At 38.0% G+C, this 17,365-nt stretch overlaps 1 protein-coding gene and 1 non-coding gene across 2 annotated transcripts; one reads left to right on the top strand and one right to left on the bottom strand.

Moving 5' to 3' along the window:
- The first annotated feature begins 4,529 nt into the window (after positions 1-4,529).
- LOC146946891 (uncharacterized) lies at positions 4,530-16,191 on the top strand. Its single transcript, XM_085748327.1, has 6 exons — positions 4,530-4,910; positions 5,035-5,290; positions 14,665-14,682; positions 15,179-15,496; positions 15,698-15,964; positions 16,007-16,191. Exons 1-6 carry the CDS (start codon positions 4,530-4,532, stop codon positions 16,189-16,191), a joined length of 1,425 nt encoding a protein of 474 aa, XP_085604453.1.
- Positions 14,461-14,567, bottom strand: LOC146946892 (small nucleolar RNA R71). Its single transcript, XR_015029429.1, has one exon. It is a non-coding gene; the product is annotated as a small nucleolar RNA R71 (small nucleolar RNA).
- Positions 16,192-17,365: the final 1,174 nt, after the last annotated feature.

The raw sequence follows: 17,365 nt of genomic DNA, 5'->3' as shown, positions 1-17,365 counted from the left end.
CAAAAATCAATTAAATACGGCCAAGGAGGCCGAAATCTTGCAGAAAGAGGTGATCGAAACTTTGGTAGAAGATACTACTGATGACCTCATTGATGATCAAAAATTGGATTGTATATATGATGATGAACCTTTGGGTTTCGAAGAAGATCCTTTGGGCTCTACTGTTAAGATGAGGGCACAATATCCTCTCGAAGAAGTAGATTTGAGGGATGGCTCCGTCAAGAGACCAACCTATGTGACGAGTAATTAATTAGTCTATTTTATTGCATTATTTAGATTAGTTTTAATTAGATTTGATTTTATTTTATTGCATATTTATTTCCTTTTTAAATCTTTTACTACAAATTGCTTTTTATTTTATTTTAGGAACGAATATATGATGGAAGGTGTCTTGGAGCAAAAGAAAGAGGACTGGAGCAAATACGGTGCAGAAATATGAAAATACAGTGCAAAAATATGATCCCACCAAGTCAGAAACTTGGCACGGCCCGTGCCAACATGTGGCACGGTCGTGCCACCCTCCAGGATGCTCTTTTGCTGCTTTTCTTCAAGCCCAAGTTACCCTATTGCAGCTTTACTGTTTTGCCCTTATAGTTGCTTAGTTTCTAAGTCGATTGTAAAGCTATAAATAGAGTAACATTCCATCATAAACAATACACCTTTTACTCTTTGAATTTATTTTAGCAACAATTATTTTAATAAAGTTCTTTCCTTTATTTTATTTCTTTCTCGCAATTTATTTTATTGTTTTCTCTCTTCTTCCCCCATGTCTAAAATGAACATTAGTGAGTAGACTTCTTTGTCTTTGGATTGTTGGATAAGTCTAATGACGTAATCCGAATCAATCCAAGACTTAAACGCTAATTATATGTTACCTTAATTTCTAATCTAAATTCACCGTTTTGACATGAATTAATTATTATCAAACTATGGAAGCGAACGCGGAGGGTTTGATAATGGTTAATTCATCATCTCAAATATCAATTCATAAAGCGAACGCGGAGCTTTGATATTCGAACAAGTGAATTTAGACAAGGTTTGCGAAACATGAGAATAGTCTAGCAAACCTTGAGACATATAAAGTTTCGATCTTCAAGGGTCCCAAAGTCAATCACCCATGAGAATAGGTGTGGTTGTTAGAGGGATACACTCACTGACTTCGAGAGAAGCTTTGATATGCTAAAGAGAAACTTGTTTTAGAAATTAAGAATAACGTAAATTATAAGTTTAAGGCTTGATTGTGAGGATTCGTTGTTATGACGAACCAATGATCCCAAGGCTCTTTATTATTATTATTATTGTTATTTACCTTCAGCAACTAAACCTCCCTTTTTATAACTTTTCTCCTCCTCTAATCATTCTTTTAAAGTTAATTAGATTGAACAACTCCCTAGCAGAACGATACTCTACTTTACTACTATTACTTCGATAGACCGTGCACTTGCGGTTTGGCCTATCTGTTGGAACAAAATATGTTTAACAATGAACCTCAAAGAGTTTTGATGATAACAAGGTATTAAAAATTGTAAATTGGACTAGCTAATATTTGTTCAAGTGTACAGGACCATAGTTAAAAAGTTACATCATTAATTGGTTTTGAATGAGCAAATAAAGAGCAAATGAAAATGAAGCTTAGAAGATTCTGAAGGCAATACGCTCCTGAAAGTTGAAAGTGCTCCTGAAGTCAAGCTGCTCCTGAAGATAGTAAAAGCGCTCCTGAAGAAATAGTGCTCCTGAAGAATAGTGCTCCTGAAGACAAGAGGTCCAGAAGCCACATCATCAGAAGCTGCATCATCAGAAGCTGAAGAAGCTATATCATCAGAAGCTGCATCGTCAGAAGCTGCATCATCAGAAGCTGCTTCATCAGAAGTCATTTCACTAGAAGCTGAAGATCAACTGGATTTGCAGAAGATTCAAGATTGAAGAATCTACATTGCAAAAGCTGTCTATTGGACTCGAAAACACAACAGAAAATTAGTGGAACTTTGCAACGGTCATTTCAAAGGTGTTTGAAGGCATGTGCTTGCAATTTGGACGAAAGCGTTGACGTTGTACTATTGTACGAACTGTACAACCACCTTCTCCACTACTCTGTTTTGTGTCCACGCTACAAGACAAGAAAACAGCTTCAGAATACGGCTTCGCCTGCAAAGATGTTCCTTTGGATAAGGAATGGATTTCAAATTTGTTCTTCATAGGACAACAACCAAATCAAGCAAAATATCATTGGTGAAAGATCAAGCTTCAACAACGACTCTTTGGTGTGCTGGCAATTTCTCAACGTCTCTTTCACACCTCTATATAAAGGAGTGAAGACTTAGAGTTTTGGTAATGCAAGAATGCTGAACAAAAGACTCACAACATTTTTTACAAGTGCCAAACCTCTGCTGAAATTGTTCTGCATTCACTTAGAATTTCTGTGTCTCAAAGTCATATCTTAGAAATTCTTAAGTCCATTGAGTCTGTATCTGATTTATATTGTGAGCACCTCTGATTGTATATCAAGTGTTCAATCTTAAACAATTTTCTGTGTAATTTTGTTTAGTTAGGAAGTCTCTTGCAGTTGTGCTTGAGCAGGAAGTCTCTTGATTGTGTTCTTGAGCAAAGGAAGTCTCTAGCTTGTGTGCTGGAGCAAAGGAAGTCTCTTGCTTGTGTGCTTGAGCAATTGTAATCAGATATTACTCTTAGTGAAATCTCCTTGGAAGTGCAAGGGGGACTGGACTACTTCCGGATTGTGGAAGGAACCAGTATAATTGCTTTGTGTCGTTCTTCTTCTATCTCTCTGTTTTATTCCGCTGCATTTAGATTCTGATCATCACTCTAGAAGCTGTCTCACTTAGCTTCTGATCAGTGTGTTCAGTTTTTAGGAGAAACGAAGAATTTTTCAAAACACAATTCAACCCCCCCTTCTTGTGTTTTTCTCACCTTCAATTGGTATCTAGAGGCTGGGTCTGTTGTGTAACACTTAACCGTGCAACAGTCAAAGATCTGAGAAAAACATGTCTACTCCTCCTCCTACTGGTTCTAGTGATACTATCTATAAAAATGTCTCACATGATTATAGTGATAGTAAGAAATCCAGTGTTGGGAAGATTCCAAAATTCAATGGAGATGCTGAAGAATTCTCTTGGTGGAAGACCAACTTTTACAGTTATATCATGAGCCTAGATGAAGAATTATGGGATATTCTGGAAGATGGTGTTGGTGATTTAGTCCTTGATGAAGAAGGAGCTGCTGTGGATAGAAAGAAACATACTCCAGAACTGAGGAAACTCTACAAGAAGCATCATATTATCAGAGGAGCCCTTGTCACTGCCATACCCAAAGCAGAATACATGAATATGAGTGACAAATCCACTGCTAAAGCTATGTTTGCTTCTCTCTGTTTAAATTATGAAGGGAGCAAGAAGGTCAAAGAAGCAAAGGCTCTCCTGCTTGTACATCAGTATGAGTTATTCAAGATGAAGGATGATGAAACTATTGAGGAGATGTACTCAAGGTTTCAAACCTTAGTTTCTGGGCTACAGATTCTAAAGAAGAGTTATGTTGCTTCTGATCATGTAAGCAAGATACTCAGAAGCTTACCTGCCAGTTGGAGACCAAAGGTGACTGCCATTGAGGAAGCTAAAGATTTAAACACTTTAAGTGTCGAAGATCTTGTTAGTTCTCTCAAAGTTCATGAGTTAAGTCTTAATGAACATGAGTCTACTAAGAAGAGTAAATCAATAGCTCTTTCATCCAAAGGCAAGTCATCAAAAGCTCTCAAAGTGGTTGAATCTGAAGAGGAAGAACAGTCAAGTTCAGATTCTGAACCAGATGCTGCTGAAATGGCCATGCTCTCAAACAGACTTCAATATCTGGCCAAGAAGAACATAAAGTTTCTCGCCAGAAGGGGTAACTCCAGAAGCTCAATTAAAGAAGATCAGAAGGGATGCTTCAACTGTAAGAAGCCGGGACACTTCATTGCTGAATGCCCTGATCTTCAAAGAGAAAAGTCCAAGGACAAGTCAAAGAGGTCTACATTCAAACCAAGTAAATTCAAGAAGCAGATTAAGCAGAGTTTAATGGCAACCTGGGATGATTTGGGTAGTGAATCTGGATCTGATAAAGAGGAAGCTGATGAAGATGCAAAGGTAGCTGTTGGGTTGGTAGCAACAACAACTTCAGAAGCTGGATCAGATTCAGACTCAAAAGATGAAAACGAGGTATATTCCAAAATTCCCAGAGATGAACTTGTTGAGTCACTTAAAGAACTTCTTACACATTTTGAAGTAAGAACCAATGAGTTGAAGGATTTTTAAGAAAAATATGCTGATCTGGTACAACAGCAAAAATCAACTCTATTGGATCTGAAAGCTTCTGAACAAGGACTTAGGGGCTTTGACTTCATGTGTAAAACATATGAAGATCAGCTCAGGTTCTTATGTCAGAAGCTACAAGAAAAGTGTAATGAAAAACCTTTAAGTAACCATGAAATTGCTCTTGAAGATTTTATTATATCTGGCATTGACAGAAGCAGAGTAGCTTCTATGATTTATAGCATTTACAAGAACAATGGCAGAGGAATTGGTTTTCCAGAAGTGAAACTTGAGAAAACCAATCTAAAATCTTGTTGTGAATGCATCAAGGAAGGTCTGAAAACCTTCTTTGTACCAGAAGGGGCTGAGTTGGAAACTGTTGTTCAATCAGAACCTGAAGCTTCTAGTTCTAAGGCTAAGATTACTTCAAAGCCAAAGAACTCTAAGTCAAAGGCTATGATCAAATCTGATTCCAAGACTTCAAAGGTTAGGATCCTGAAAAGATCAGAACCTATTCCTCAGAGTCTGGTGAAACCAAAATCTGGGGTTCTGAAGTCTAAGTTTCAGAAGAAGACAGTTACTGCTTCTGAAGTACCAAAACCTAAGGTGATGGTTAATCAGAAGCAACCCAACTCACAGCATAAGGTACAAGAAGTGAAGAGTAAAGCCTTAAGTACTAACCTTCCAGGACCCATAGGACAATGGGTACCTAAATCTAAAAATGTCAATGATGCAGGTATGTCTAAGAGCAGTGCCAAAGCAAAGATCATGGTACCAAGACAGCGGTTGCTCAAGACACATGACAGGAGACAAGTCCATGTTCCTCAGCCTAACAATGAAAGAGGGAGGAAATGTGAAGTTTGGAGGAAACCAGACAGGCAAGATCATAGGTACAGGAACTATTGGTAATTCCTCTACCTCAATTAATAATGTATGGTTGGTAGATGGTCTTGAACATAACCTTTTGAGCATTAGTCAATTTTGTGATAATGGTTATGATGTACTTTTTGAAAAACCCAACTGTACAGTAATCAACAAGGAAGACAAATCCATTGTGTTCAAGGGAAAGAGAGTTGACAATGTCTATAAAATCAATTTTTCTGAACTGGCTGATCAGAAAGTGATTTGCCTACTATCAGTGAATGATAAGAAATGGATGTGGCACAGAAGGTTGGGACATGCTAACTGGAGGTTAATCTCTAAGCTTAGTAAGTTACAACTTGTGAAAGGGCTACCAGACATTGACTATCATTCAGATGCACTCTGTGGTGCATGTCAGAGAGGGAAAATTGTGAAATCATCTTTTAAAACCAAAGACATTGTTTCAACCTCAAGACCTTTAGAATTACTCCATATTGATTTATTTGGACCAGTGAGTACTGCATCCTTATATGGAAGTAAATATGGATTAGTCATTGTTGATGATTACAGTAGATGGACTTGGGTGAAATTCCTGAAAAGTAAGGATTATGCATATGAGGTATTCAGTAACTTCTGCACACAAATTCAAACTGAAAAAGAGTCAAAAATTTTGAAAATCAGAAGTGATCATGGTGGAGAATTTGAAAATGAGCCATTTGAAGCTTTTTGTGAAAAACATGGAATCATCCATGAATTCTCTTCTCCTAGAACTCCACAACAAAATGGGGTTGTAGAAAGAAAGAATAGAACGTTACAAGAAATGGCCAGAACCATGATCCATGAAAACAATTTGGCTAAACATTTTTGGGCAGAAGCAGTGAATACAGCATGTTATGTTCAAAACAGGATCTATATTAGACCTATTTTGGAGAAAACTGCATATGAACTCTTTAAAGGAAGAAAACCAAATATCTCTTACTTTCATCAATTTGGATGTACATGTTACATTCTGAACAACAAGCTCTACCTAAAGAAATTTGATGCCAAGGCCCAAAGAGGAATCTTTTTAGGTTACTCTGAAAGGTCAAAGGCATACAGAGTGTATAATTCAGAGACACTCTGTGTTGAAGAATCTATGCACGTCAGATTTGATGACAAAGAGCTTGAAGATAAAACTTCAAAGCAAGATGAAAGTTTTGCAGAGATACAGGTTCCTGAAGTTACTCCAGAACCTGATCAGATAGCTGAATCTGAAGATAATCCAGAAGCTAAATCCACATCAGAAGCACAAGATGAAACTGCTTCTGATGAAGCACAAGATGGCTCACATCAAGCAGATCCTCCCAAAAACATATTCAAACATAAGTCTTCACATCCTGAGGAGTTAATCATTGGAAATAAAGATAGTCCAAGAAGAACAAGATCACATTTCAGACAAGTAGATTCAATGATTGGACTAATCTCAATGATTGAACCTACAACAGTTGATGAAGCACTCTCAGATGATGGATGGATCCTAGCTATGCAAGAAGAGTTGAATCAATTTCAAAGAAATGATGTGTGGGATCTGGTACCCAAACCTCAGCACAAGAACATTATTGGAACAAAATGGGTATTCAGAAACAAGCTGAATGAGCAAGGTGAAGTAACAAGAAACAAAGCCAGGCTTGTTGCACAAGGGTATAGTCAACAAGAAGGCATTGATTACACTGAAACATTTGCTCCAGTTGCAAGATTGGAAGCAATCAGGTTACTTCTTTCCTATGCAGTTAATCATGGCATAATATTATATCAGATGGATGTCAAGAGTGCATTTCTAAATGGTGTCATAGAAGAAGAAGTGTATGTCAAGCAACCTCCTGGATTTGAGGATATTAAATATCCTGACCATGTTTTTAAACTGAAGAAATCACTATATGGCTTGAAATAAGCTCCCAGAGGTTGGTATGATAGACTAAGTAATTTCTTAATCAAGAATGATTTTAAAAGAGGACAGGTTGATACAACACTCTTCAGAAGGACCCTTGGGAAAGATATTCTTGCTGTGCAAATATATGTTGATGATATAATATTTGGTTCTACTAATGCATCTCTTTGCAAGGAATTCTCTAAGTTGATGCAGGATGAATTTGAAATGAGCATGATGGGAGAGCTGAAGTTCTTCCTTGGCATTCAAATCAATCAATGCAAAGATGGAGTCTATGTTCATCAATCAAAGTACACAAAGGAGCTTCTGAAGAAGTTCAAACTTGAAGATTGTAAAGTGATGAACACTCCAATGCACCCTACGTGCACCTTAAGCAAAGAAGTTGAAGGAGCTAAAGTAGATCAGAAGCTATATAGAGGTATGATTGGTTTTTTGTTATACCTTACTGCATCTAGGCCAGATATTTTATTCAGTGTATGCTTGTGTGCAAGATTCCAATCAGATCCTAGAGAATCTCATATGACTGCTGTCAAGAGAATTTTCAGGTATTTGAAAGGAACAACTAATCTTGGACTCCTTTATAGGAAATCCTTAGATTAAAAGCTAATTGGATTCTGTGATGCTGATTATGCTGGTGATAGGATTGAAAGAAAGTCAACCAGTGGCAATTGTCAATTTCTGGGTGATAATCTTATATCCTGGGCTAGCAAAAGACAAACAACTATTGCTATGTCTACAGCAGAAGCAGAATACATTTCAGCTGCAAGTTGTTGTACACAACTACTTTGGATGAAACATCAGTTGGAAGACTATCAGATAATTGCTAACAGTATTCCCATTTATTGTGATAATACTGCTGCTATTTGTTTGTCTAAAAATCCAATTTTGCATTCAAGAGCTAAGCACATTGAAATCAAACACCATTTTATCAGAGATTATGTTCAAAAAGGAATTTTAGATATACAATTCATTGATACTAAAAATCAATGGGCTGATATATTTACTAAGCCTTTAACTGTTGAAAGATTTGATTTTATAAAGAAAAATTTGAACATGCACTTTGTATCTGATTAAATGATTGCTTGCTCCTGAATAGGATTTTAGGTTCTGAAGTTAGTTCAGAAGCAGTAGTCCATCAGAAGCTCTTTATTGAGGTTCTGAGGAAAACTCGCTTCTGATAATGATGACTTCAGCATCTGAAGTCTAGAAGCTGGATTTATTGCTTTCGAATAGTTGAGTTAGTGGAAACGTTGGGAGTTACTTTTTAAAAGTAACTTCTGGCCCACTAACTTGGTAGTTACTCTGTGAACTTCTTACGTGGCCTGTATGTGTTGGTGTATAACAAAAAGGGCAATGATGATTTAATAGCTTTGAAAGTACTTTTCACGCGCCCCCAATTTGTCATTAATGTTATGTTTGTTTGTCTCTTTTGAATTGCAAACGTTTTTACTCTTAAACACTTTTTCAATTCACACACTACTCACTCACAACAAACACTTTTTGCTCTCAAACCTCTTGCGAAGTAAGCGCAAAAACCTTAGAACCCTATATTCTCTAAATCTTCTTCAATCATCATCGAATGGCATCATCAAGTTCGCAATGAGAAGGTTCAGTATCTACTTCACGAATGGTCCCTGAATATGACTACAGAGGAAGAAGCATGAAATTGGAAGAATGGGATTTACAAGTTCAAATAGAGAATCCGGTGGATTTTGATTCTCTGGCCTTTCATAAGTGTTGGATGAGAAGCTACTATGAAGAGCAAGGACTCATGCATTACTTCAAAATGTTGAATGGACCAACATATGAAGCTCTGGTTAGACACTTCTGGGTAAGAGCAAAATTTTACAACAGAGCGGCATCCCTAGCTGAGGAAAGTCAAATGGTGTTAATGTATCCTGAATTAGAAGGGAAGACAAGAGAAGAAATGGGTCTTGCGCCGTTTGTTGAAGACGAAATCAGATCAAGTATCTGCGGTATTCCAGTAAGAATTACTCAATGGCAGATAGAAGCTGTTCTTAAGGTTGAAGCGTCTGGATACTATTATGGAATTGATCTTTCAGATGCTGCTGAAAAACGCATTTGGAAAAAGCAAGCTAATTTGGTAATATACAATTCTGAGAAGGAGAAGAAATATGCTGAATTGAGCATGGAAACTAAGATGCTTCTGAAGATTCAGAATGAGAACCTGTTTCCATGTGGTGACAGTGTGAAACCAAATTTAGCTCAGAAGGTCCTTCTCCAGCACTTCATCAAAAAGGAAAAAGTGAACGTGCCCAAATATATGTTCAAGTACCTCATAGAGTGTCTGAAACAGAGTCAGCTACTGGATAAACCCTGGGTTCCTTATGGAAGACTCTTATCGGAGATATTCTATCAAGGAGGTGTCTTGGACAGTCTCAGTAGATCTCAAGGTTACACAGATCAGCTACTTGACACTAAGACTGGAAAGTTCATTAATGCTCATACTCTCTTAAATATGAAGCTAATCAGTAAAGTCACCCAACTTCAAACTGATTTAAGTGAATCCCATGTGTTGTCTGATCTTATGAGAGATTTTCCACCCATTTGCAAACGGGATCCTATTGAAGTGCAGATGAGGTACATCAAGGATCACTATGAGACAACTAACAAGATCATCAGGTTGGATGAAGTACCTGAAGAAATGTTTGGTGGTGCAGTGCCTCTAGCAAAAGGCAGAAGATCTAAAAGAAAAATGACTGCAGAAGATTATCTGGAGGTTGAAAAGACCGTTAAGAAGGCAAGAGTTGCTGCTGACAAGCTCAAGATTGGTGGTTCATCTGTACCATCAATTGAAGAAGCTATTGAAGACATGGATTCGAAGTTGATCATGGATGTTGGCATTACTGGTAATCAACATGTAGTACCAAAGAAGAAGAGGAAGCCAGCAGTAAGGAGGACCAAGGACTTTCCTCATGTGTCTGAGAAGGGTGAAGCTCCTACTAATGTGTCAGAAGCTATTGGAAAAGCTATGGAGATCACTTCTGAACTTCAAGAGAAGGTAATGACAGAAGCATCACAACTTCTTAAAATTTATGGCATTGCTGAAGACGATCAAATGACGTCAGCTGATTGTTCAGAACCTTCTACAACAGGTAATATCTTCACACACTCAGAACCAGTAGTACATGAGATATCCAGTGACTCTCCTTCACCTTCTTCAAAATCCTCATCATCATCTTCAGATTATGATGATGATATACCCATAGCTCAACTTTTTCAAAAAACAGTAAAACGCCAGTCAACATCAACCAATACCAACACAAAGCCATCTCAGTCAAGCATTTATGAACCAGTTGGTCATATAATCAATGAGAAGTTGACTGAATTGGCTGTGCAGAGAGATAGAGTCATTAATAATATCTTTCGTCTTAACCCTCAACCTCTTAACATTCAACCTCTCAACATGATTGTACCAGAATATGTTGACACAACCTCAGAGAAAGCCTCTGAGACAACTCCAGAAGCAGCTGCTTCTGATAAAGTTGTTTCAGAAGACCCCCCTCAACAAAAACCTTCACCAGAAAAAACCTTTTCACCCCCTACAACTTCATCACCCCCAATTGTTCCTGAACCAACTGTTCCTGAACCATCTGTTTCTGAACAACCAATTCCTCAAAAGACTGTTCCTGAACATATTGTTCCTGAACAACCAGTTGCTAAACCCATTCCTGAACCTGAACCTGAAACTACTGCTCCTGAACACATTGTTCCTGAGCCAAACCCTACTTCCATAACTCCTTCACCAGTACAAGTTATCAAGATCACTCATCATACTGGTGTATGTGATATGGACACAAACTCTGAGGATGATCAAAATGATCATGCCTCTGATATGGTAGTTGACCCCACTCCTGACCAACCATCAACTAGCCAATCCTTAACTACAAATGACCAATCATCATCAAACCTACCCATTGTACACTTAGCCCCTCCAAAACCCTCTAAACAACCTTCACCTCCCACCATTTACCTGGATTCTCAAGTACTAAAAGATGTGTGGGAAGATATTGCTTTTGAAGTTCTCAGACTGATAGCAGGAAGAAATGACTTGGGTCATCAAGTTAGCTATCAGAAGCAATGGAGAAGGATAAAAGAAAGGGTCGTCAACCTGATTTCAGCTTTGCATGATTCCTGCATTGAGGCTCAAGAGCAAGCCAAGCAGAAGCTGGAAGATTGGTTGAATGGAATAGAAGAGAATACTGGAGATGTTGAAGTTCTTGGTACTTGGGTGAAGAATCCACTCAGTATCAGAGGCAAAGAACCTGATGAATTCCTGCCTAAGGAGCTGCATCTGATTATTCCTTCTGAGATCTGGAGAAAATTGATGCACCTAACCTGGCTCTAGCTCAGGAGAACAAGGTGCTCAAAGAAGAAAATGACAGGCTTGAAACAGAGCTACTAGAGCAGAAGCTGAAGATATCAAAATTGGAAGCTGATATGCAAGAAGCCAAGATCAGAGAAGACAACTACAGAAAAGATATGGACAAGAAGTATGCTGATGTTCAAGAGCTTCTGAAGAAGATTTTAGAGAAATAAGCCAAACCCATAGTTGCACACTTTTAGCTTATTTTTTTTTCTCTTTAGGCTTTTAATATTCTTTGATCATCTCTGCTTCTGATTTAGTTCTTTTCGCTTCTGATATTATAAGCTTCTGAATTCTTCTTGCTTCTGAAAATCTTTAACTGTTTATACCTTGTGTGTTATTATTTGCTTCTGAATTCTTAATGCTTGCTATGCTTGTTTATTTAATCTTTGAAGATGGTTAATATGCTTTAAAATAATTTGAATTATGCTCTGAACCTTTAATCTTATGTTTTTCTCATCTCTTCTTTTTGTTTATGTCTTTTTGCTAATGACAAAAGGGGGAGTATATGTGATAGTATTTAAAGGCTCTGAGCCCGATTAATAATATTTGAAAATTTTGAAAAATTTCTATCTTTTTGTTTTACCTTTAAAAAGGTGTATCAAAAAGGGTGAAGTATCAAATTTCAAATAAAATTAATTGAACCATTCTTCTTATCTATAAGTCAATTCTTTCAATTTTTTTTTGCTATGATATTATTGTGCGAAAAATGAATTTAATTAACCTGGATAGAACATAGGGGGAGCTTACAAACCTCACCTTAAAGACTATCAGACTCAGGGGGAGTTAGAGCTTACAAACCTCAGACTCTGAGCTTACAAACCTCAGAAACCCCAAAGTTAACTCGTTAATTAGATTAACAACAATTGACCAATTTTAAATACTATTGTTTGTCATCATCAAAAAGGGAGAGATTGTTGGAACAAAATATGTTTAACAATGAACCTCAAAGAGTTTTGATAATAACAAGGTATTAAAAATTGTAAATTGGACTAGCTAATATTTGTTCAAGTGTACAGGACCATAGTTAAAAAGTTACATCATTTATTGGTTTTGAATGAGCAAATAAAGAGCAAATGAAAATGAAGCTTAGACGATTCTGAAGGCAATACGCTCCTGAAAGTTGAAAGTGCTCCTGAAGTCATGCTGCTCCTGAAGATAGTAAAAGCGCTCCTGAAGAATAGTGCTCCTGAAGACAAGAGGTCCAGAAGCCACATCATCAGAAGCTGCATCATCAGAAGCTGAAGAAGCTATATCATCAGAAGCTGCATCGTCAGAAGCTGCATCATCAGAAGCTGCCTCATCAGAAGTCATTTCACCAGAAGCTGAAGATCAACTGGATTTGCAGAAGATTCAAGATTGAAGAATCTACATTGCAAAAGCTGTCTATTGGACTCGAAAACACAGCAGAAAATTAGTGGAACTTTGCAACGGTCATTTCAAAGGTGTTTGAAGGCATGTGCTTGCAATTTGGACGAAAGCGTTGACATTGTACTATTGTACGAACTGTACAACCCCCTTCTCCACTACTCTGTTTTGTGTCCACGCTACAAGACAAGAAAACAGCTTCAGAATACGGCTTCGCCTGCAAAGATGTTCCTTTGGATAAGGAATGGATTTCAAATTTGTTCTTCATAGGGCAACAACCAAATCAAGCAAAATATCATTGGTGAAAGATCAAGCTTCAACAACGACTCTTTGGTGTGCTGGAAATTTCACAACGTCTCTTTCACACCTCTATATAAAGGAGTGAAGACTTAGAGTTTTGGTAATGCAAGAACGCTGAACGAAAGACTCACAACATTTTTTACAAGTGCCAAACCTCTGCTGAAATTGTTCTGCATTCACTTAGAATTTCTGTGTCTCAAAGTCATATCTTAAAAATTCTTAAGTCCATTGAGTCTGTATCCGATTTATATTGTGAGAACCTCTGATTGTATATCAAGTGTTCAATCTTAAACAATTTTCTGTGTAATTTTGTATAGTTAGGAAGTCTCTTGCAGTTGTGCTTGAGCAGGAAGTCTCTTGATTGTGTTCTTGAGCAAAGGAAGTCTCTAGCTTGTGTGTTGGAGCAAAGGAAGTCTCTTGCTTGTGTATTTGAGCAATTGTAATCAGATATTACTCTTAGTGAAATCTCCTTGGAAGTGCAAGGGGGACTGGACTACTTCCGGATTGTGGAAGGAACCAGTATAATTGCTTTGTGTCGTTCTTCTTCTCTCTCTCTGTTTTATTCCGCTTCATTTAGATTCTGATCATCACTCCAGAAGCTGTCTCACTTAGCTTCTGATCAGTGTGTTCAGTTTTTAGGAGAAACGAAGAATTTTTCAAAACACAATTCAACCCCCCCTTCTTGTGTTTTTCTCACCTTCACTATCAAGTTTTTGGCGCCGCTGTCGGGGAGTTAACTAATTTAATTAACTTTTCTTTAGTGATTAGATTTCTTTCTTCTTCTCTTTCTTTTCTTTTTATTTTTATTTTTATTTTTAACTTTTTATTTTTCTGTTATCATTAACTTCTTGGGTTCTCAATTTTTTATGCGAAAAACCAGAAATCGAGTGGCACTAATTCTCGAGATCGAAAGGTATTTGCATAAACGAAAGAGAGACGCATGAAATAATACCGCCATGGCTAATCGCACTCTCAAAGAGTATGCAACGCCGTCTACGGCTGAGCCACAAGCTATTATTGTGTACCCAACGGTTGAGGATGATAATTTTGAAATCAAGCCTGCCCTACTTAACTTGGTGCAATAAAACCAATTTTCGGGATCCCCCACCGAGGATCCCAATCTTCACATCTCTGTTTTCCTACGAATTAGTGGAACCATGAAGGAGAACCAAGAGGCTGTAAGACTTCATCTCTTTCCGTTTTCTTTAAGGGATAGAGCTAGCGCTTAGTTCCATTCCCTCGAAGTCGGTTCCATTACTTCATGGGATCAGATGAGGCAAGCATTCCTTGCCCGTTTCTTCCCCCCATCCAAAACTGCTAAACTTAGGGACCAAATTACTCGGTTCAATCAAAAGGATGGGGAGTCTCTATATGATGCGTGGGAGCGTTTCAAAGAAATGCTTAGACTTTGTCCCCACCATGGTCTAGAGAGTTGGCTCATAGTCCACACCTTTTATAATGGCTTATCTTATACCACTAAGATGTCTGTTGATGCAGCTGCAGGTGGAGCCCTAATGAACAAGAACTACACGGAGGCATACACCTTAATTGAAGACATGGCTCAAAATCATTACAAATGGACCGACGAGAGAGCCATCACTAGTTCTTCAACCTCCAAAAAGGAGGCAGGTATGTACGAAGTCTCTAACTATGACCACCTTGCTTCCAAAATTGATGCATTATCTAAAAAATTTGAAAAATTCAATGTTAGTGCTGTCAATTCTGCTTCTACTCCTTCTTCTTGTGAAATCTGTGGTATAACTGGTCATGTAGGTGTTGATTGCCAACTAGGTAGTGATATTAATGGTGTTGAGCACATGAACTATGCTCAATACAACCAAGGGATGAGACAAAATCAAAATTTTTACAAAAATCAAAATCCCTATGGACAAGTAGCACCACCTGGTTATGCAAACAGCCAGAGATTCGGTCAGAAATCCAATTTGGAAATTTTGTTGGAAAATTCTATTGCCAACCAAAATAAACAACTTCAAGAACTTAAAAACCAAACCGGATTTCTGAACGATTCTCTTTCCAAACTCAATACCAAGGTTGATTCTATCTCTACTCATTCTAAAATGCTTGAAACACAAATCTCCCAAATAGCCCAACAAGTGTCCACTCTTTCTCAAGCACCGGGAGTCTTTCCTGGTCAAACCAAAGCCAACCCTAAAGCTCATGTTAATGTCATATCTTTTGAGGGTAGCAAGTTAGGAGATACTATTGCTAAGGTTCAAAACATCAAGAAAGAAAATGTTAAGATTTTAGGTGAGAAAACTATGATAGAGAGTGAGAAACCGCTTGATAAGACCCAAACTCCATCCCCATTAGATATTGCTAAGCTCAAATTAGAAGGTCAATTCAATAAGTTTGTCAACATCCTTAAAAGAATTTGGATTAAAATCCCCTTTGCGGAAGCTTTGTCTAGGATGCCTCTATATGCCAAGTTTTTAAAGGAAATTTTTTCAAAGAAAAGAGCTATAGAGCATAGTGAAACAATAGCTTTGGCTAAGGACACTAGTGCAATCATCCAAAAGACACCCCCTAAGCTTAGAGATCCAGGTAGTTTTGCCATACCTTGTATGATTGGGAGTGAGACCGTTGACAATGCCTTATGTGACTTAGGAGCTAGCGTTAGTTTGTTACCTTTGTCCCTCTTTAAACAGATGGGAATAGGAGAGTTGAAACCTACCGAGATAGAGTTAAAGTTAGCTGATCGTTCTACCATGAAACCAATAGGATTTGTTGAGGACATACCTGTTAAGATAGAAGGGATATACATCCCAACTGATTTTATAGTCATTGACATTGAAGAGGACGAAGGCGTCCCTATAATCCTAGGTAGACCTTTCCTCGCCACTGCAGGAGCTCTTATAGATGTTAAACTTGGTAGGATAGTCTTTCAAGTGTGTGATACAATGGTCGGCTTTGAGTTGGAAAATGTTATGAAAGGTCCCGCTCTTTACTCTTGTTACATGATTAAAGATCATGATGTGAAAGAACGTTTTATAGCGTCATCTACACAACATGATCTCTTTGATCCATTTTAAGGACTTTTTCCTAACCGTCAAGCTAATGACATTAAAAGAGCGCTTCGTGGGAGGCAACCCACGAATTTAATTGCTTTATTTTGTTTGTTTTCCTTTGTTTTAAGTGTTTTGTAGGTAATTGTCCGAGTGTGATTCAAGAAAAGTTGAAAATTTTGAAGCCCCTATGTCCAGAAGGTTGGCACGGCCCGTGCTAAGGTTGGCACGGCCGTGCCAGATGTTCAGGCCAAAAACCATGCCAAGTCCAGTATGTTGGCACGGCCGTGCCCGATTTCTAACACACCATATATTCAATTTTTTCTTCTCTTCTTCCTCATTCACAAACCACAACCCTTTTTCATCTTTCAAACTTCTTTCTAAACCTCCATAACCACACATCTTCAAACCTTCATATCTCCCTCAAAACCCAACCAATCCACCCAATTCTTTCACCAAACAATCACAAACTTCATCCAAAACACAAACCTTCTATCAAAAACATCTTTCATCCATCCAAACCCATAATTCACCAAAACCCTAATCATTCAAAACCTAACCCAAAAACCACAAATTATCAACCAATCTCCATCACCAAACCCATAAACCTCACTAAAACATAAACCCCAACCCTAAACCAATCCTTTCCACCAAAAATCTTCCCAAACCCTAAACCTTCAAACAAATCCACACCCAAGGTCAATGGCTTCAAGAAGAAGTGGTAAGGAACCAACAAGCTCTTCCGGTCCTCCCTCAAAGAAGCAAGCACAATTCAAGAATCATGGAATCTAGTTTAAAGACAACAAGCAAAGGGACAAGATCTTGGTGAGCAAGATGATGATGCTGGAGAAGGTGCTAACTTGCACCATGATATGGGAGAAGGTGCTAACTTGCACCAAGAGGAGGGGCACTATGGCCATGAAGCCGGTGCGCTTAATGAAGATCAAAGGTGGGCATGGATTCACAATGAAGTTGAAAGGATAAGCACCGAGCAACAAAGGCAAGGTGTTGAGATCTCCGGGCTTCGAAATGATGTTCAAAGGTGTTGGATATTTGTATGTTGGCTTCACTTTTGCCTAAAACAAATATTCACTTCAGATGTGGAACACAATGTTCCAACATCAAGAGTTGTTCTGTACGTTCTGGGCCTGACCGATGTTTACGCACACACTTGCTTGATTGAAGGAATCCACACCAGCAT

This window comes from Medicago sativa, chromosome 2 (genome assembly GCF_051527215.1).
Source record: "Medicago sativa cultivar Bolivia chromosome 2, Bolivia_mono, whole genome shotgun sequence".
Classification (NCBI taxonomy): Eukaryota; Viridiplantae; Streptophyta; class Magnoliopsida; order Fabales; family Fabaceae; genus Medicago; species Medicago sativa.
Note: the sequence above shows the minus strand (reverse complement) of the source record. Positions and strands in the feature narration are given on the sequence as shown.

Bases quoted from the DNA above. Each gene is read 5' to 3' on its own strand.
- LOC146946891 (XM_085748327.1), top strand. From the start codon at position 4,530: ATGATTTATAGCATTTACAAGAACAATGGCAGAGGAATTGGTTTTCCA. The intron at 15,497-15,697 runs GTCAATTCAATA...CTAAGCTTAGAG, and splicing joins TGCTAAGCTCAAATTAGAAG to ATCCAGGTAGTTTTGCCATA. The intron at 15,965-16,006 runs GCGTCCCTATAA...TCGCCACTGCAG, and splicing joins TGACATTGAAGAGGACGAAG to GAGCTCTTATAGATGTTAAA.